This window comes from Oikopleura dioica, chromosome XSR (genome assembly GCF_907165135.1).
Source record: "Oikopleura dioica chromosome XSR, OKI2018_I68_1.0, whole genome shotgun sequence".
NCBI classification, from domain to species: domain Eukaryota; kingdom Metazoa; phylum Chordata; class Appendicularia; order Copelata; family Oikopleuridae; genus Oikopleura; species Oikopleura dioica.
The window spans coordinates 6,928,373-6,943,985 of NC_137294.1; the positions used below are offsets into that span (position 1 = coordinate 6,928,373).

Consider the following 15,613-nt stretch of genomic DNA (forward strand, 5'->3'; position numbering starts at 1 on the left):
GTTTTAATGTTTTTGGGTTTTTATTTTCATTGAAGATAAATATATTTAATAGCGGACCTGTATACGGTATACAAAACACCCTGTCACACAGTGACTAGAATAGTGTCACTGAGAAGCCAACCAGTAGAACTAGAAGAGCGTTTTCATAGGGTCGACACTTGTTTGTTGAACAAAAGGGTTGTTGATTGGCTGTAGATAGGGGCAGTCCACTTTAAACGGAAAAGCATACAGGCAGGTGCAGAGTTAAAATAATATGTACATGATATAATATGCGTTAGAAGTATTCGCATTAGGAAGTAGTGTGAGTGAGGATGAACGCGTACCCGGAGGATGTACAGTTGGGAGCTGAGTTACAGTTAATTCGTGCTTTTTTGGTAACGTTATTGAAAAGTATTCTCCGTTTTGACCAAGGGATGAAGGGAGTAAGCGGCGGGGGAGGTGGCACCTGGCACGAGATGTGCGGAAGCGTACGTCGCGTGAGTGACCTGTGAGCTCGGATCGAAAGGACTCATTCCACTTGCACAGGAACTCGTTGGCGACGATTCAGGGGAGGCTCCGGGCAGACCAGCGTACTGGGCATTTCCGTTCTTGGCGTGATTAGCGAATTCAGACTCAGACCACTTGTCCATGCTGCGTCGGCGTGCGTTCATGAAAAAGTTGGAAACGGTGGAGACTTCCAGACCAAGCTGAGAGGAAATAGACAGTTGCTGTTCTTTCGTTGGGCGACGGTTTTCCTAGTATAAAGAGTTAATTAAAGATGATAAGGGGAATAATCAAATTTGCAATTGAACAAAATAATATTTTTTTGTCTAAAAGAGGGGCAGGAAGGGATTTAAATCTTTTCAAAGTATCCCGCTACGTCTTGGATTTCAAAAGATTTGACGAATTTTCGCCATCGGAAACGTGTAAATTGAAGCAGATGGGGCTTAGGGATGGAGAGCTGATCCAGCTCCGGAGCCGCGCGCCTGATCGATTTTTAGGCACGCAGATCGGGGGATATTTTATCGCGGTGTAAATTTTTCGGAGCGCCGTGTCCAAAAACACAAAAGTAGGCTTGGCCATCTGGACCGCTTGGCAGGGAAAGTAGGCCCAAGCTGATTGCTCATAGCACAGTAGAAATGAACTGATGAATTTTCATTTCAAAAGTACGTTTGTTTTTGACTCTCCAAAAACCATGCATAATATTTCTCACATTCTACATTAATCTTACTCAATGATCTATGGTCGTATCTTTTTCATCATTATGTTTAAAAATAAAAAGGGCAATCAACATGAGTTTTGCAATTTTACCTTGAAAATTGAATGAAGCATGCGCCTTTGACGATCAGTGAATACAAGCCGCGGTTTTTTATTTACCGGTGGCCGTTTGTGGTCGCCACTTTCTTTACGTTTGCAGGCTGCTATACGCAACGCCGCCATTCGCTGATATTCAGGCTCTTGAAGCCATTTTTTCATTCTTCGGAAGGTTTCGCGGCCGCTTTTCAACTTGCTCCAAGGCTTTGGGTTGCGTAGGAGATCGGAAAGAGTTCCTTGTGAGCGGCAAAGTACTCGCTGAGCGAAAATTGCTTGCGGTATTGAGTATCGTTTCAGCTCGGCAGTGATTTTTGCGGCGACGGCTTTGGTGTCCACCTGAATCCAAGTTTATTCTCAGTTACATTATTGCCAAATCTCACCTCTTCCGCACCCTGAGGAGATTGATTTTTCTGCACGGGTTGTATTTGAGGGGGATCGCGGACGGCATCGTAAGAGGCACCTTCCATTCCGTTGTTTGTCATTGAAGGGAAGAATAGGAAGCCGGGATTCATATCTTAACAACTGGGTAAGAAATTTTATCGATGAGACAATTTTTAATATTCTCGCGTTAGTCTAAAAGGCGATGACCTAGGACCATTTTCTGACCTCAGTTTATCGACCAAGCGGCGACGCTTAGAACTAAGTTGCATTATAAATGCATTTCGTGACAACTAATCGACATTTTTATCACAATCCATTTCCAAAAGGACTACCTTAATTATTTAAACGACATGATATCGAGTCGCCACGCCGAAACCATTTTCTGTGAGTTTGTGGCGATAAAAAAGAAGAATAAATATGTCTGAGTACATTCAATCAACATTTTAATTTGATTCACTCTGGGACTGCTGCTTACCTTGGGTAATGTAGTTAGGCTGACCAAGGTCCATTTGATGTTGAGATGTCGGGAGAATTTTGTTGGGTGTTATCGGCTGACTGGCAGAAATCGGCACACCTGCAGCTATACTAGATGTCTGGTCAACATTTTGTCCGCCGACAAGTACGTCGTTTTCGACTTTGCACACGCCATGCTGAGTCGTACTGTTAGCTTGTCCTGCGCTGTAGTAAAGAGCGGGTAAGCATTCAGAGCTCGCCGTTACATTCTGTGAAGCTGGAAGTGTGTTAGCGTTGTTGTCTCCTTCTTTCAATGTCTCCAAGTTGTTAACTAAGAAACTGTTACAAAAATATATCGGGCATTTAATTTACCTGGAACACACTCGTATCCATCTTGAGGCGTATTGGGTGATGGCGTTGTAGAAGGAATAGAGTTGTAGTAGACTGGCTCGAATGAAAGTGATGTCATCTGCGCGGATGAGGAGATCGTCGAGTTTTGTGCACTTGATGTGCTCGGGTACGACATCGACATCGGTGTAGACAAGGGTGGCAATGTTTGCCCCATTCCCTGCTCGTTTCCAAATACGGAAAATGCCATGGAGTACCCTTAAGATGATTATTAGTTGTTTGATATTACTGTCTTTGATTCCATTTTTCTTACATTAGAGAATACTTTCTGAAATGACAAAGGCTTCTGTGATTTTTTTCTTTGATTATCTCTAAGATCTTTTAGCTAAAGATTTAAAAATGAACTGTCATTTGTTTCTACATTCATCTGTCTGAAACAAAATGAACCAAATACAAACTATCAGTATCAAATGTGATTAGTCATTTCATCTCCCTCGAGTCCTCATAATCAAATTATTTTTATAAGTCCGTTCTGATCGAGTTATCCTCTCGCCGATGCAAAAAACTAAAGACTTACCAGTGAGTTTCTGAGGGGAGCCATGGGACGAAGCAGATAGTGTGGCGTATGTTGGTTGCTCTAAGGCCAGGTAGTTAGCCGAGTGACCTACGTGACCGTGGTGGACATTGCCCAAGTTGTATGGATCGTTGACGTTGGGCTGGGCAGCACAGCCCGGAAATGGAGTTGTCTCCATCATCTCTAGTGTTTTCTTCAAGTTGGGGTTACAGAGTTCAGAACAGAAGCCTGACAATTTTTTTTCAATTTGTCGATAAAATTTATCGATATCAGTTCTTTTTAGCTTGCTGGGCGGATGATGGTTGAGGGCGGCTGTTCCGTGGTTCGGCGAGAAGGAGGCGCTGTTTCTTCGTCGCCGGTAGATGGCGCGACTATGATGGAACCTAATCCATCCTTTGAAGTGCCGACAATTTATCCGCATCTAGTTTAGTACTTGTTAGTTAAAAAGTATCCTTAGTAAGTTTTAGCTATGCATTAACAACTTTTGTCTACGGCAAAAGCTATCCGTTAATCTCTTTTAACTCAGAAATAGCTAATGACCAGTCGAAAAGTCTCCTGTGAAGTTAATTAAAAGATTTTTTCATTCTCAAAAGCAACTTTAAGATTTTTCAAAAATATTTTTACTTTCAAATCAAATTTCAGCGAATCTTTATTAATTTCTTGAAGAAAATTTCGTAACAAATTATTTTGAACAGCTATATCAAAAACTTCATTTTATGAAATTTTCTTGAAAAGCTACAAATAGATGTAAACCCCTCGGAAGACAATGATTATCTCAGACAACCTTGAACAAGATCGAAAAATATGGCACTCGAAATGTTTGAAATTGGTTTTACAGGAGCCTTTGAAGCACCGCAACTGGACATATGGACGACTGGGGAGAGTCGCGATGCAGTACCTCATAGCATGCTGAACACGCGTAATTATCCTCATTGTGGGCGGTTTTACGCTTAACGCCGGAGCTGCTTCCGGGAACACAGAGTCAGACAGAAGGTGATGGCGGGATGAAGAAGGCAATTACCGAAAGATGAAGCAGATCACCGCTTTAATGAAAAACGAAAATAGCTAACTCAGCGAGGAAGCTATTGCCTTGACACAACTTCGAAAATAATTATTAGAATATGTTTTAACAGTTATCATGAGTGACGATTACACCGGCGAATTCGAAGCGGTGTCACTGCTTAATAATTTATACGATGGTGGCAGTGTATTGAAAATGTGTAAGTTAGAATTAGCATAGCTGCAGCCTTCTGACGAAGGAGCTGGAGGAAAGTTTTACCTTCACTTAGGCTAACGATAAATCTAAAATGACAAGTTCGATCAATGAGGGTGTCGAAATCGATCTCGCTCTTGAAAATTTTGGATTTCAGAAAGCGGCTCTTAAAGGGCACTGTAAGTGCTGCTAAAAGGAAAGTGCCGCGAAAAATACTTTCGCGCGTTCCATCACAGCCACCAAAATATAATCTGTTGCATGATCTTTACGCGAATACGGTAGTTCCGTTGTGAGATCAATCGCTTTTCCGCACTCGAATCAAAGACGATCGTCACGATGCCAGACCTTGTCATCAGCATATTTCATGGAAATCGGAACATTTCCCTTTCAAAGCATCCTAAAGCAGAGATGGCCAGCAACTGCTCATTAGCAAATTTTTGACATATCCTCTATAAATCAATACAATAGACATCAAGGGCACCGGAATAATGCTGTTTTATTTGAAATTTATTCTGAATTTATTCTGATAGGAGCATAATTTTGTGTGCGCTGGCCGGAATCTCTGATCTAGGAAAACACGAAGTCAGATCATTGCGAAGAAACCTTTCCATAGACGTCAGAAACTGAGACAAGGCTAATCGATTCCTCTTTAGGTCAGAAGGGAACAATCTGTTTCAGTAAATTCAATAGCAGCTCAACTTTATGCAAACTTCTTGTCCATCATTAAAATGACTTCTTTTGATTGGGACTGGATTAATTTCCAAAAGAAACCGAAACTCTATCTGCCATCCAAATCGGCTTTGACCTTTTTCACGGTTAGCGGCAGCAAAACTCTAAGTGTAACGGCCATGGTGTCACGCGAAAGTCTCAAAACTAGAACAAATCTCGAGTGGGGTCCTCGAGTCAGGCTCCCCATATGGCACAGAACGCCTTCCTGTCCTGGCTGAATAATTCATCCCTAGCAAACGCGCTTCTGGTTGCGCGAGAAAACTTAAAGCCGCCTAAGTAGCCGGAAAACGAGGTTGAGATGCTTTCGTTACTTTGGCTGACAAACCAAATTTTGACGATATCTTTTGGTAGATATTACATAGCACCAAACTTGGATGAGCAATTTACGTTGACATAATTTATTTGGGATTTCTGTCTTTGACTTACCAAAAATTTTCCATTGAATGTAATTTAATTAATCTAAAAACATAAGATATGAATGTAACTGACAGTTCTAGATTACTGAATTGTATTTCTATGCATTTTACAAACATTAAACTAGAATCACTTGCATGGATTTTACCAAGTCCTCAAAATTTCCTCCTAGTCAGAGAAACAAAGAGCATCTCTTTGCACTTCCTGGTGCAAGGTCGAAATTGAGGCGTAACGGATACGCAAGTTGCGAGATTTTGCGTGGCACCACAGGACCTCGTTTCCGGCCCAAATTCGCCGGTAGCTGCGGGGGCTCTCTTCTTGCCTTGAGCTGCAACTTTTCCCTCTGACCTGGCCTCAGGGGGGTGCCATTATAACTGAGGACGGTTCAAAGCCCGCCACATATTAGCAACAGACAGTCGCCCTAATTAATATACAGTGCGTTAAGCCTCTTCAAAGGCTGTGTCCCTGTATTTGCGCCGCATAGAACCCCCTACCTGCGCCGATGATATATTGCTCCAGCAAGAGCTGATTCAGTAAATTCTTGTATATCACGCCGTGAACAACCCAGATGTCCACATAACTCTTGGCATTTTCTTTTCGAAACAAGATATTATTTAGGTTCATTGGGCAACTGAGCTAGAATAGTTAACGGAAGTGCCAGAATGATTAAAGCAGGCTGAGTTTAAGACTAGAGCCGCCGGATAAATGTCTGATTAACATACAGTCTGGGCTCGTGATCAAAAACAGAAGCTCAAAGCGGCAGCTGGACGGAGTCTTGCGCAACGCTCAAACGGATTAGCCCTCTAATTCTACCCTTGATATGACGTACTAAGACTCATTAAATTTCCTTAACTAGAATAAACCCTAATTCAAGGTGAATCCAAGAGCTCAAATTATTGCTTCTATTAATTATAGTTAATAACATTATGAAAAATATATTCCAATTCTACCAATTCATAGCTATATTAGCGGGAAATTTATAGGAGCATTTTAGGCACAATAGAAATGCGGCTTATTTTTCACTGATCCCATTTATCGTCCACCGGGCGGTCGGTTTTTCGATATTCCTATGAAAACACGCTCGGTCAACTGGCTAGGCCATAATACCCTAATTGCGCACTTAGTGCGACTTCAATACGCTCAGATAAAAATTGGTTCCAGCCCATTTTTCTACGTTCTGCCTTGCATTTCTCACTACAGAAGCGTCAATCAAGAAGTAAGTGGCGAAGTGCATTTTTTGACAAGTTTTAAGAATCAAAATCATCACCCGGCTTATCTTTGTTTCCAATAACGCCCGAGAACTCTTTAATAGTATTTGGATCTATAAAACGGCTCTATAACATTTATTGTCAAATCAATCGAAAATAGGGTCGGGCAAGTGAAGTAAAATGGAAAATTTGGAGAACATTATGTACAGTTGCAAAATAACGATGCTCGGAATATACTTGTGCTTTTAATTTCCCTAATTTGGTAATAGCAAGATTCTAATAATGCTTGTGTGATTGTTGTTCAGATTGGATTGTATTCTTATAATTGGTTTTGAGGATTTTTGGGTTTTCACTAGAGACTAGCGGCATTGTACTCGAATAAGAATTATATAGTTTTCATACAGGATTGCTCGAGTTAGTCAGACTTGAGTTGTGGCTGCGGATGCTTGCGTTCATAAGCTTGCTGAATACAGTGGCAAGTTGTGATACAGACGATCAGAATAGCCAAAGACGCAGCAGCGCCGATCAAACCCCTGACTCGAAGAGAATAGCAGCCACCATCTTCCTAAAAAGAAGAGATTTAAATCTTCGAAAATATCTCTAAGAAATACATTTTGAGCGGTGAGCTGAGAACAGACGCATCTATTTGGACCGACACAGATTCCATGAGTACCACAATGACCCTCGTCGCACTTAGGAGTCTTGCAGTCTGATCCCTTGTCTTCCGAAACTTCGCCTTTTGCGTTGGTTCCAGTCCAACCTTAAAATGCTTAGTGGAATATTGGACATATTTCTATACCAGTAATGCATCCGTATTTACAACGCCCATTCTTGAAGATATCAGCATTTCCTTAAAATATGTTTTCATAAGCGAGCTAAATATCTCAACTTTACCTCCTGCTTTAGTACCAGACTTCTGTGATCGACATTCTCCGGCTAAAACGTAAATTCCGTCTTCATTTTTGTAGTGGGCTTCGGCAGCAACGAGAGCAAGAATATGGAAGGCAAAAGTTATCTAAAAGAAGAAAAATATCTTTTCTTAGGTGGAAGGATAAAGAATGAGGCATCATTTTCCTCCTTGTAAGGAAGGAGTTCCAACTAATTATTATAATTGTTTTACCGTGTAACAACTACTATTGCAATAATACAATTCTTACTTATCATAGCTAAATGAAGAAGTGATTCTTATTAACGCACTGTTTCATAATATTCACTAACCTTCATAATATTTTCTAGTTTTCTCGTCGTCAAAATATCTCTGGTGCAACTGGATTTCTGGAGATTCTCACGACTTCGCTCAGTCTTAACTATGAATATAGGAGTCTTCTTTTAAAAAATAGCGACTTTGGCGCTTGGCTGGTAATCCCACAAGGTCAGAGGTTGTGGCAGCTTAAAGGAAATTTCCCTAACGCCCCCGGGCGACGACAACTGTTGCCTCAAACAAGTGCGCGTTTCTGCATTGCTATACTCTTTCTCGCTGATTTAAGGATGCGGCGTTTAGGCGACCGGTGGGTGAAAATGCGTCAACGCATTCTTGAGCGCGGGGCATCAACAGTTGCATAATTTATCGTTATCGATTTGGAGATTTTGCTTTATTTTATGGGAAAAGATTTAGCTTCATTGAATTCTCTTACACAGCTTGCTTTCGTTTCCACGAGTTCTGTTCATGAGTGTTTACATATAAGGGTTCTTTTTGCATTTCTGAAATCTCTGAAATCGAAGATTGACTGCTAAAGAGCTAGTTTCAAGAGTAGGAGCTCGCAAGGGCATGAAAGAGGGAGAGTAGGAGGGCGGAGGCCCAAAAAGACATTAGTCACAAAGCGACCGAAATGCACGCTAGAAGAGATGCACTAATCTCTTTGTTAATCAAACCCAGACATTCCATCAGCTTTGAGTGGAGCAGTCTCGAGCAGTTTGATAAACTCATCAGGAATCATTTTTTTTTCGTTACAAAGCATTTCCATTTGGGTAGGTTACTTTAGGAGAAATATTTGACCTTTGACAAACTTTAAAGAATATGATTATTTTAATTAATGTTGTCGTTGTTGATCGCAATGTTACATTTTATGCACTTGCACTGTACAATGTACGGAATGTGTTCCATGTCTTTGTATATTCGAAGAAAGCTTAAAATTCAAGGATATATAAAAGCTTAGTGAAATTCCTGATAGAAAAGATCAAGAAGCTTTAATCTATGAATACGCTGTTGCCTGCGGCGTACCAGTTCTCTCCGTTCCCTTTATTATTCGTCCAAGTCCTCCACTCAGCAGAGCAAACCCATGCTTTTACGTCGTTTGTAAGAAAGAGAAAACAAGGCTCACGAGAAAATAGAGAATGGGGAAAAGTCCGAATCCTACTGCTGATGGAAAATGTATGTGTTGTAATTGCGAGCAGATCCTGGAACAAGACGATCTGCGAAAGGCTTTTACAAAAAACACGTTCGTTGAAAACCTATCTGTTTTCTTAAACAGCCACTATATAGAAAACACCAATAATTATACTTATAAAATAAAATGTGCGAAATATGAATTTAGAAAGGGAACTCTGTGTTGTCTCTGCTTGCTTACTGGACCTCTCGCACCCATCATCGCCTATCTGTTCTTCCGTGAAGAAATGCATGTATGCCCGTCTTGCAAGCGCGAGTGCATTCACAACTTTTAGCGCGTACTTTCTCAATTTTAAATACAAAACAAAAGTTCCTTTCACAATCAAAGCTCGGCTTACTCGAGATTTTCCTCCTTGTTTTCAATGTCTTCAACTGATAAAATTAATAATATAAATCGATATATTCATAGAGATATCATACAGATAAATATTGGAATAATGAGATTTAGCGACAGATATTTTGAGCCGTTCCACCATCCTTTTCTGTACTTATTGCGATCGCAGATTATGGAGTTTTTAAAGAAGCTGCATCCAGCCGGATGTACGCATTCTTCTGTGCAATCATTTTTCTAAGAGTAATTCTATTCTCAACCTGAGTAAAGAGCTTTTCTACCTCTGGACGAGTTTTTTCATAAAGCGCGATTATTCCGGCGAAATTTTCTTGACAGACTTTTTTGATTCGGCTGCGATGAGGTTGAAATTTTTCAGATAGTGATCCAGGCTCTTCACTTGAAGGTGGGAGTTCAATAGTGTAGCAGTACTGAACGCCGCGAAGCTTGTAATAATCGGAACTGATGCCAACAATATCGTAGTCTGATGGGCCGCCTCGTTTTACTTCGTACTTGAAATACTTTCTATGAATGAAGCAGAATCTGGCAGATATCAGAGGTCAATCAAGAAGAAGAATAACTAGTTTATGATTTGCAAGATCATTTTAAATTGATAAAATTCATTTTTGAGTTAACCTTGTTGCCCGTTCGATTCTGAATCGCATTCATGATACTCGTCGCAGCAAAATGCAGCTGCATCTTATTCTTTGCAGGCACAGATTTCGACATGGAAAAGGGATAAAGAATCATTTCTCCATAAGAGTGATAGGACACATAAGCTTTGACGTCTTTGAGAAGGCTCATTTCATCCTTCTGTCGTCGTGTTTCGATTTCCGAAAATTTTTCACTTCCCTGTAAATTGTTTTGTGATGCTCGTGTTAGATACCCACTTTGTGTTAGAGAACCTGAAAAATATGACCACAAGGATCTCTGTTGATTTCATGCGTTCCCCATTTGGCATCATAATTTCTGTTCAGATCGACGCCAATACAGTCATCTTTACAAGGCACGATGTAGCTTTCTGGATCAGTTTGATTCGCTCTGCACAAGTTCACATTCAAGTTTCGGTTTTTCCTCCAGAGATTGTCTTTTTGCCTACTGTATTCGTATCCGTCTTTATAATTTGTAAGTATGAAATTTTTATTAAGGCAGAAACCTGGATTCAACATTGGAAATATGACCCACTGCATATCAGATGCATATTGTTGTTTATGCGTTAGAAGTTGTGTGATTGTGTAGAAACAGACTGCTGCTGTTGCGAAGTGATTGAATTCTCAAGCTTTTATAGGATAAGTTTTATACAGTGACCGTCATTAAGTGACGGCTGGAAGATTAGCTTATTGTCAATAATATTGTTAAATAAGTTATTGAACAATCTTAGTAGAATTGAACCGCTTTCGTGATAACCACTCTCGACCATGGATTCCACATTCGAGCACGATTTTCGGCGCGAAATTAGGACCGATTCTTACGATGAAGAGTTCTCTCTCTTCAAAAGTAAGTCCCATTATTGTCGCATTGACAGGAACAGATTTGCTTGATTTTGCTCTGAAAATAAAGAAAAGGTTCACGCTTGTAACAGATTGGTTCAAGTTCGTACCTCATGAGGAGAAACAACCAGTCGCGGAACGCGCTCCAATCTTTGTAATCCTCAAAGTCTATTTTCCGAAGCTGTAAAGTGCAAGTTACATTGAGCAAATATTATCTTTTACTGGTACCAACTGCGCTGTGTGCTCGTCATTTTCGAGATCAAAGGGCTCGCCACTTCCACTTCCACTCGTCCTCACTTTTGCATCTTGTTCGCTGCGATCACGTGAACCTGCTCCAGCCGAGCGCTCTTTTTGATCATCGTTTTCTGACTCGTGCTCGAGGAAGGTAATGCCCAACTCTATAAATAGTGATCTTTCTTTATTTGACGACGCTTAGTTCGTTTTATTCTTCAATATTTTTACTCAAATATACTCCTCCCAAAAGTCAATGCATCCCTCAGTCCGGAATTATTTGATAAATCAAGCATATCAGTTTTTTGGACGTCTATTTCTAGGGCAAATACTAACGAATTGTATCGTTCTCATCTAAACAAATAACAAAATTCAAAATGATATTTCCTGTTTTGATCGAAAACAACTGATCATTGCCCACTCTAGTCTAAAATCGCCGTCAAATGGAAAAAAAAACTACCAATGATAATAAACAATTGAAGCAGTTGACCATCAATTATAACTAGATTTGAAATTCGCTTGCCCTTATGTAAGCATAAAAATAGATAAACACAGTTGTTAATTAATTAGCTTTAACTATTATCTCTTCGATAAACGTCGTGTTTATCAAACTAATTGGACATCATTTGCGAAGGATACTTCAATAATCATTAATTCGAGCAAAAGTGATAACCTTGCGAGTCTTGCTAATAATAAAACTTTGTAGAACACGTGAAAATGCTCATGTTAACAACATATTTTAATGGCGCTCATTAATTTCGACAGGGTGTATTTTCGAGGGACTGCCTTATTGCTAGTTAAAATGGCTGAAAATATTACGGTCTCTTTGTTTTTTTAACTACTATTATGCTATCCGTTTTACCTCGAAGTTTTCTCGTAATATCGTTTCGCTCCCCTTAATAAATTCCTTGATAAATTGAATAGAATAGGACCGGGGCCACGAACAGCGCTAAAAGTTTTTCTATACGATTAGCTTTGTAATACCATGCCTTTGATTCTCATATCAATGTTCTTTCCAACAGCCTGTGAAGTCTCGCGGGTGAACCAGTCGATTTGAAAGCGCTCCGAAAATTTCGAGAGCTGTTTTAAATCCTTTTTTCGTTTGATAAGAACCGTAGATTTTAGTCTACCAAGTCTCAGACTATTTTTTTATTTCTCATCAATATTCCTCTTTGTTGACGATTTTAACGGTGATCAAGAGCGTGTGTATTATTGGAAATGTGGCAAAAAATGAGTAAATTTTCTTCATTCAACTCTTCGAAAAAAATCGGATTTGCTAGGGTTTTGAGCAAGCCGATTGGGAAAGAAATAAATCGTCAGAAATAATTCATCTCTTGTACTCACTGGCCTGTACTTAGTGGCTTAGAATGAATCTTTAACGCCGACGAAGATTCTGAGGGATTGTTGCTTTTGGGCGACATTCATTGCCAACAAAGAGGTTTGAGAATCGCGATCTTTGTACGGAAAAGTTCAAGTTGATGGGCAATTAGAGTTCGTGTCCGACAGAGATTCGAAAGCTATCCGGAAAGGAGCGCACCGCGGCAGTCTCAGGAATTTTTAAAGCGGCAATATACGTGTGTTTATTTCACTTTGGATTGAATCTGCGATATAGCATAGTTCCGTTATCACTTCAGAGTGGTCTCTTTTAAGCTCCAAATATTTTGGCACGTCGTCCGGTCGCCTACTTTTCTCATCATTTTCCAACCACTGGGGCGAGCCATAATTTAAGAAAATTAAATGAGCCACGGTGCATTCCAGAGGCAGATTATTCCCAGTATGTACAAGAAGCTCTAGCATTAGATTTATGTCGAGCACTTCAAATGGCGAGAAGTGGTGTTGTGACAAGATAAGACGCAGCCGACGAGTACTTAGTCCTCTCTCTGCTTTAGAAAATTATAGCGTCTCTAATGTGTGAAATTGTTGACAAAAATAACAGCTCTCCTTATGCGGAATCCGCGGACATAACATTTCGCTCATACTTCACGGCAGGAGAACAACGGCGGAGGGCAGCAGTTCCACTTGATAATAGCATAGAAGTGGAATTTTGAGCGGCGAGTATTTGTTCCACTTGATATCCTCCCTTTTCATTTTGGGCAGAGGCAGAACATTAGAAACTACTCTTTTCTGGCCCCACACAATGCCACGTTCAAAGTTTACGTTCTCAATTTATTATGACTTTATTGCAATAATTAATATTTGCTTAACTTATTCTTTAAAGATTCATATGTATTTGAAAGTTGTTTTTGCTTTAGTATTGGTTTCGTTTTGGTTTTGATTAGAAGGTTCTATCCAGAATAGGCAGATATCAACATCATTATATCATATCAAAAAATATTGTGCCTCAAAGCAGATCGATGGTGCACGCGTTAAATTCAGTTTGAGAGCTAGGGCAACCCGCTACACGAAGAAACTTCCTCAATCGCTCAGTATTTTTCATTTATATGATTTTGTCCATCAAGCAATAGCGTTTGCGAGATCGTGCACAATAGAAAAAGAGAGAGATTCCTTCTGCTCTAATATTTTTCCACGGGTTGTCACGGGCTCGCGCAGTTTCGCTCAGTTCTGAAGTACACGTTTGAACAAAATTCTCTCCCCTTTACGTAACAAAACGGTGGCGGAATTCTTTCGAAAGGGACGAACTGGTTCGACTCGAGCTAACTCGTACTAACCTGAGTTTTGATCGGGCTGAATGAAGCCGCTCTGAACGGTTCCAGGAGGAGCTGCGCGTGAACCCTGCATTGTTGTCTGTATAAGTCAAAGATGAGGTACGCTATTTGTTTGTTACCTATATGGACACTCCTATTGAATCCGGAAGATTCGTTGGAAAGGCTTTGTTGGTTGGTAGACTCGGCTGAAATTTCCGGCTCCCCTAAAGTTTTTTGTTTTGTTGTGTTTATGCTCGTAACGTGCAAAGTGCAACAAACACACTCACCTCCGCAAAGTTTTCGAAGCTCAAGCTGGAAACTCTCCGACACAGAAAAATAGATGAATGGATTGATTATTGAATTTCCGAGAGCTAAAAATTCAACATCTCAATCGAAGGAGACGCAACTTACAAAAAAGCTTCGACACCACTTCGTAGACAAAGTCGTTGCCATTTATTGTGCCGCCATTATTGCTGTAGTAGTCAAGGACTGAAACTCGATAAACGCGGTGAGAATTGTAAGGCACTGTACCTATTCGCATTTGATTGGCGTGATAAGGTGCCCAAAAGACGATGAAAAGAGCACAGCAAGCAACAGTCATAAGCATCACCTAGAGTTTGGCATAAGTTGCGTTTTTTTTGAAGCGTGCTTTTGGAACGTGAAATTTATTAATTTCTTACTCGTGAATTAATTAATTAACACATTTCATAAGGCCACTTTACCGAGTGGAATGAATTACCTTCACCCGCAGTCGTTGAGTCTTTTCTGTGTATCCCAGAGGCTGCCTTCTTAGATAGCTTAAAAACGTCTTATTTTTCACATGAGATTGACTTCACGGACCTTGAAATGGCAAATGCCTGACCAGTTACTGTTCCGGCTGGGAGGATGAAAGTGACGACGATGAGCAAGATACGGTAAACCTAAAGTGATTGATGCAAATTGACCTTACTAGTTTTATGATAAGCAATAATAAACACTCGGTGTTTTTAATCAAGCGCTATTAATTGACTGTACTAAGGCGCCTGAAAATAGAATTACCTGCACGTGGCTCGCTTGAGAGAGATCGCCAAGCGAGCAAATTGAGAGGTTTCCAAACTCTTCTGATCCCAAAGAGTAAATCTTGCATTCATGGCTTTAGGGTGTAATGCGCTTTCAACGTTACTCGAATCGAAAATTTATACTCATCATAATCTACGGATCGTAATTGGGTGGCCAAGCGCCTTAAAACGATCTGCAACTCGGGGCTGGCTGACACGAGCCTCTATTTTGCAAACGCGCGCTCCGAATTTTGGAGCGGAAGAATCAACAAATTCCAATAATCGTTCCATAGAACACCCTTCTAAAAGATTACCCTTTTCGAAAGAGGGTTCACATAAAATAGTAACTGATGTAGCGCGAAGCAATTACAAAAATACACGACAGCGCGTTCTGTTCTCCGTAATTTGATAAAGCCATCGCCATAAAACTGGAGCAGATGTGATAATGGCGCCCGTCCACGCCGCCACGATTGCTCTAAAATTACAACTAGGTTTAATTGACCATTCTTGGTCGGCTCAGATTTTCGGCCTGCCTCTTCGCTATTTGGGATATTTCTAATGTCGCAGTGTTTGCAAAAATTACGCACCTGACTGCGGCTGTGCGTGACTTGAACCGAAGAAATCGCATAGTAAAGACGATCGCGAAGAATCTCTCGCTGCTCATTATCTAACGCGGGCTAGCCCACCGGTCTTGGTGAAGGGGTAGTATATTTTTCCTACGTGGAGATTAGCCCGAGCCAGCATCAAATAGTTCGACGCACAAAGGTTGAGATAAATGAAGAAATGAAATGATTTGCACATTGCATTTGAAAATGGCCTATCACAAGGATTCAGATGGCTGTTGATTAATAAATCCACTTGAACATGGCCTCTACGGAATTAA

General features: G+C 40.5%; 4 protein-coding genes across 5 annotated transcripts; all 4 read right to left on the reverse strand.

Annotated features, from left to right (window-relative positions):
* Positions 1 to 36: 36 nt before the first annotated feature.
* LOC145707400 (uncharacterized) lies at positions 37 to 3,324 on the reverse strand. Its single transcript, XM_081784921.1, has 6 exons — positions 3,053 to 3,324; positions 2,500 to 2,733; positions 2,150 to 2,458; positions 1,674 to 1,807; positions 1,291 to 1,629; positions 37 to 734 (listed from the first exon to the last, which is right to left on the reverse strand). Exons 1-6 carry the CDS (start codon positions 3,228 to 3,230, stop codon positions 381 to 383), a joined length of 1,548 nt encoding a protein of 515 aa, XP_081641047.1. The 5' UTR covers positions 3,231 to 3,324; the 3' UTR covers positions 37 to 380.
* A 3,403-nt stretch (positions 3,325 to 6,727) lies between these two features.
* Positions 6,728 to 8,284, reverse strand: LOC145707744 (uncharacterized). The gene is made up of 5 exons (XM_081785315.1): positions 7,832 to 8,284; positions 7,508 to 7,628; positions 7,413 to 7,463; positions 7,225 to 7,373; positions 6,728 to 7,178 (listed from the first exon to the last, which is right to left on the reverse strand). Exons 1-5 carry the CDS (start codon positions 7,835 to 7,837, stop codon positions 7,029 to 7,031), a joined length of 477 nt encoding a protein of 158 aa, XP_081641441.1. The 5' UTR covers positions 7,838 to 8,284; the 3' UTR covers positions 6,728 to 7,028.
* A 1,874-nt stretch (positions 8,285 to 10,158) lies between these two features.
* On the reverse strand, positions 10,159 to 10,817 carry LOC145710027 (carboxypeptidase B1-like). Its single transcript, XM_081787708.1, has 2 exons — positions 10,484 to 10,817; positions 10,159 to 10,441 (listed from the first exon to the last, which is right to left on the reverse strand). Exons 1-2 carry the CDS (start codon positions 10,515 to 10,517, stop codon positions 10,224 to 10,226), a joined length of 252 nt encoding a protein of 83 aa, XP_081643834.1. The 5' UTR covers positions 10,518 to 10,817; the 3' UTR covers positions 10,159 to 10,223.
* A 2,500-nt stretch (positions 10,818 to 13,317) lies between these two features.
* LOC145708118 (galanin receptor type 2-like) lies at positions 13,318 to 15,582 on the reverse strand. 2 transcript variants are annotated; one of them, XM_081785742.1, is made up of 12 exons: positions 15,469 to 15,582; positions 15,318 to 15,397; positions 15,151 to 15,205; positions 14,732 to 14,812; positions 14,534 to 14,613; positions 14,433 to 14,490; positions 14,225 to 14,303; positions 14,105 to 14,182; positions 13,981 to 14,064; positions 13,834 to 13,917; positions 13,718 to 13,781; positions 13,318 to 13,610 (listed from the first exon to the last, which is right to left on the reverse strand). In XM_081785742.1, exons 1-12 carry the CDS (start codon positions 15,529 to 15,531, stop codon positions 13,583 to 13,585), a joined length of 834 nt encoding a protein of 277 aa, XP_081641868.1. In that variant the 5' UTR covers positions 15,532 to 15,582; the 3' UTR covers positions 13,318 to 13,582. The 2 variants fall into 2 exon arrangements, with proteins under 2 accessions (XP_081641868.1, XP_081641867.1); XM_081785741.1 differs by having other exon boundaries at positions 13,718 to 13,793.
* Positions 15,583 to 15,613: the final 31 nt, after the last annotated feature.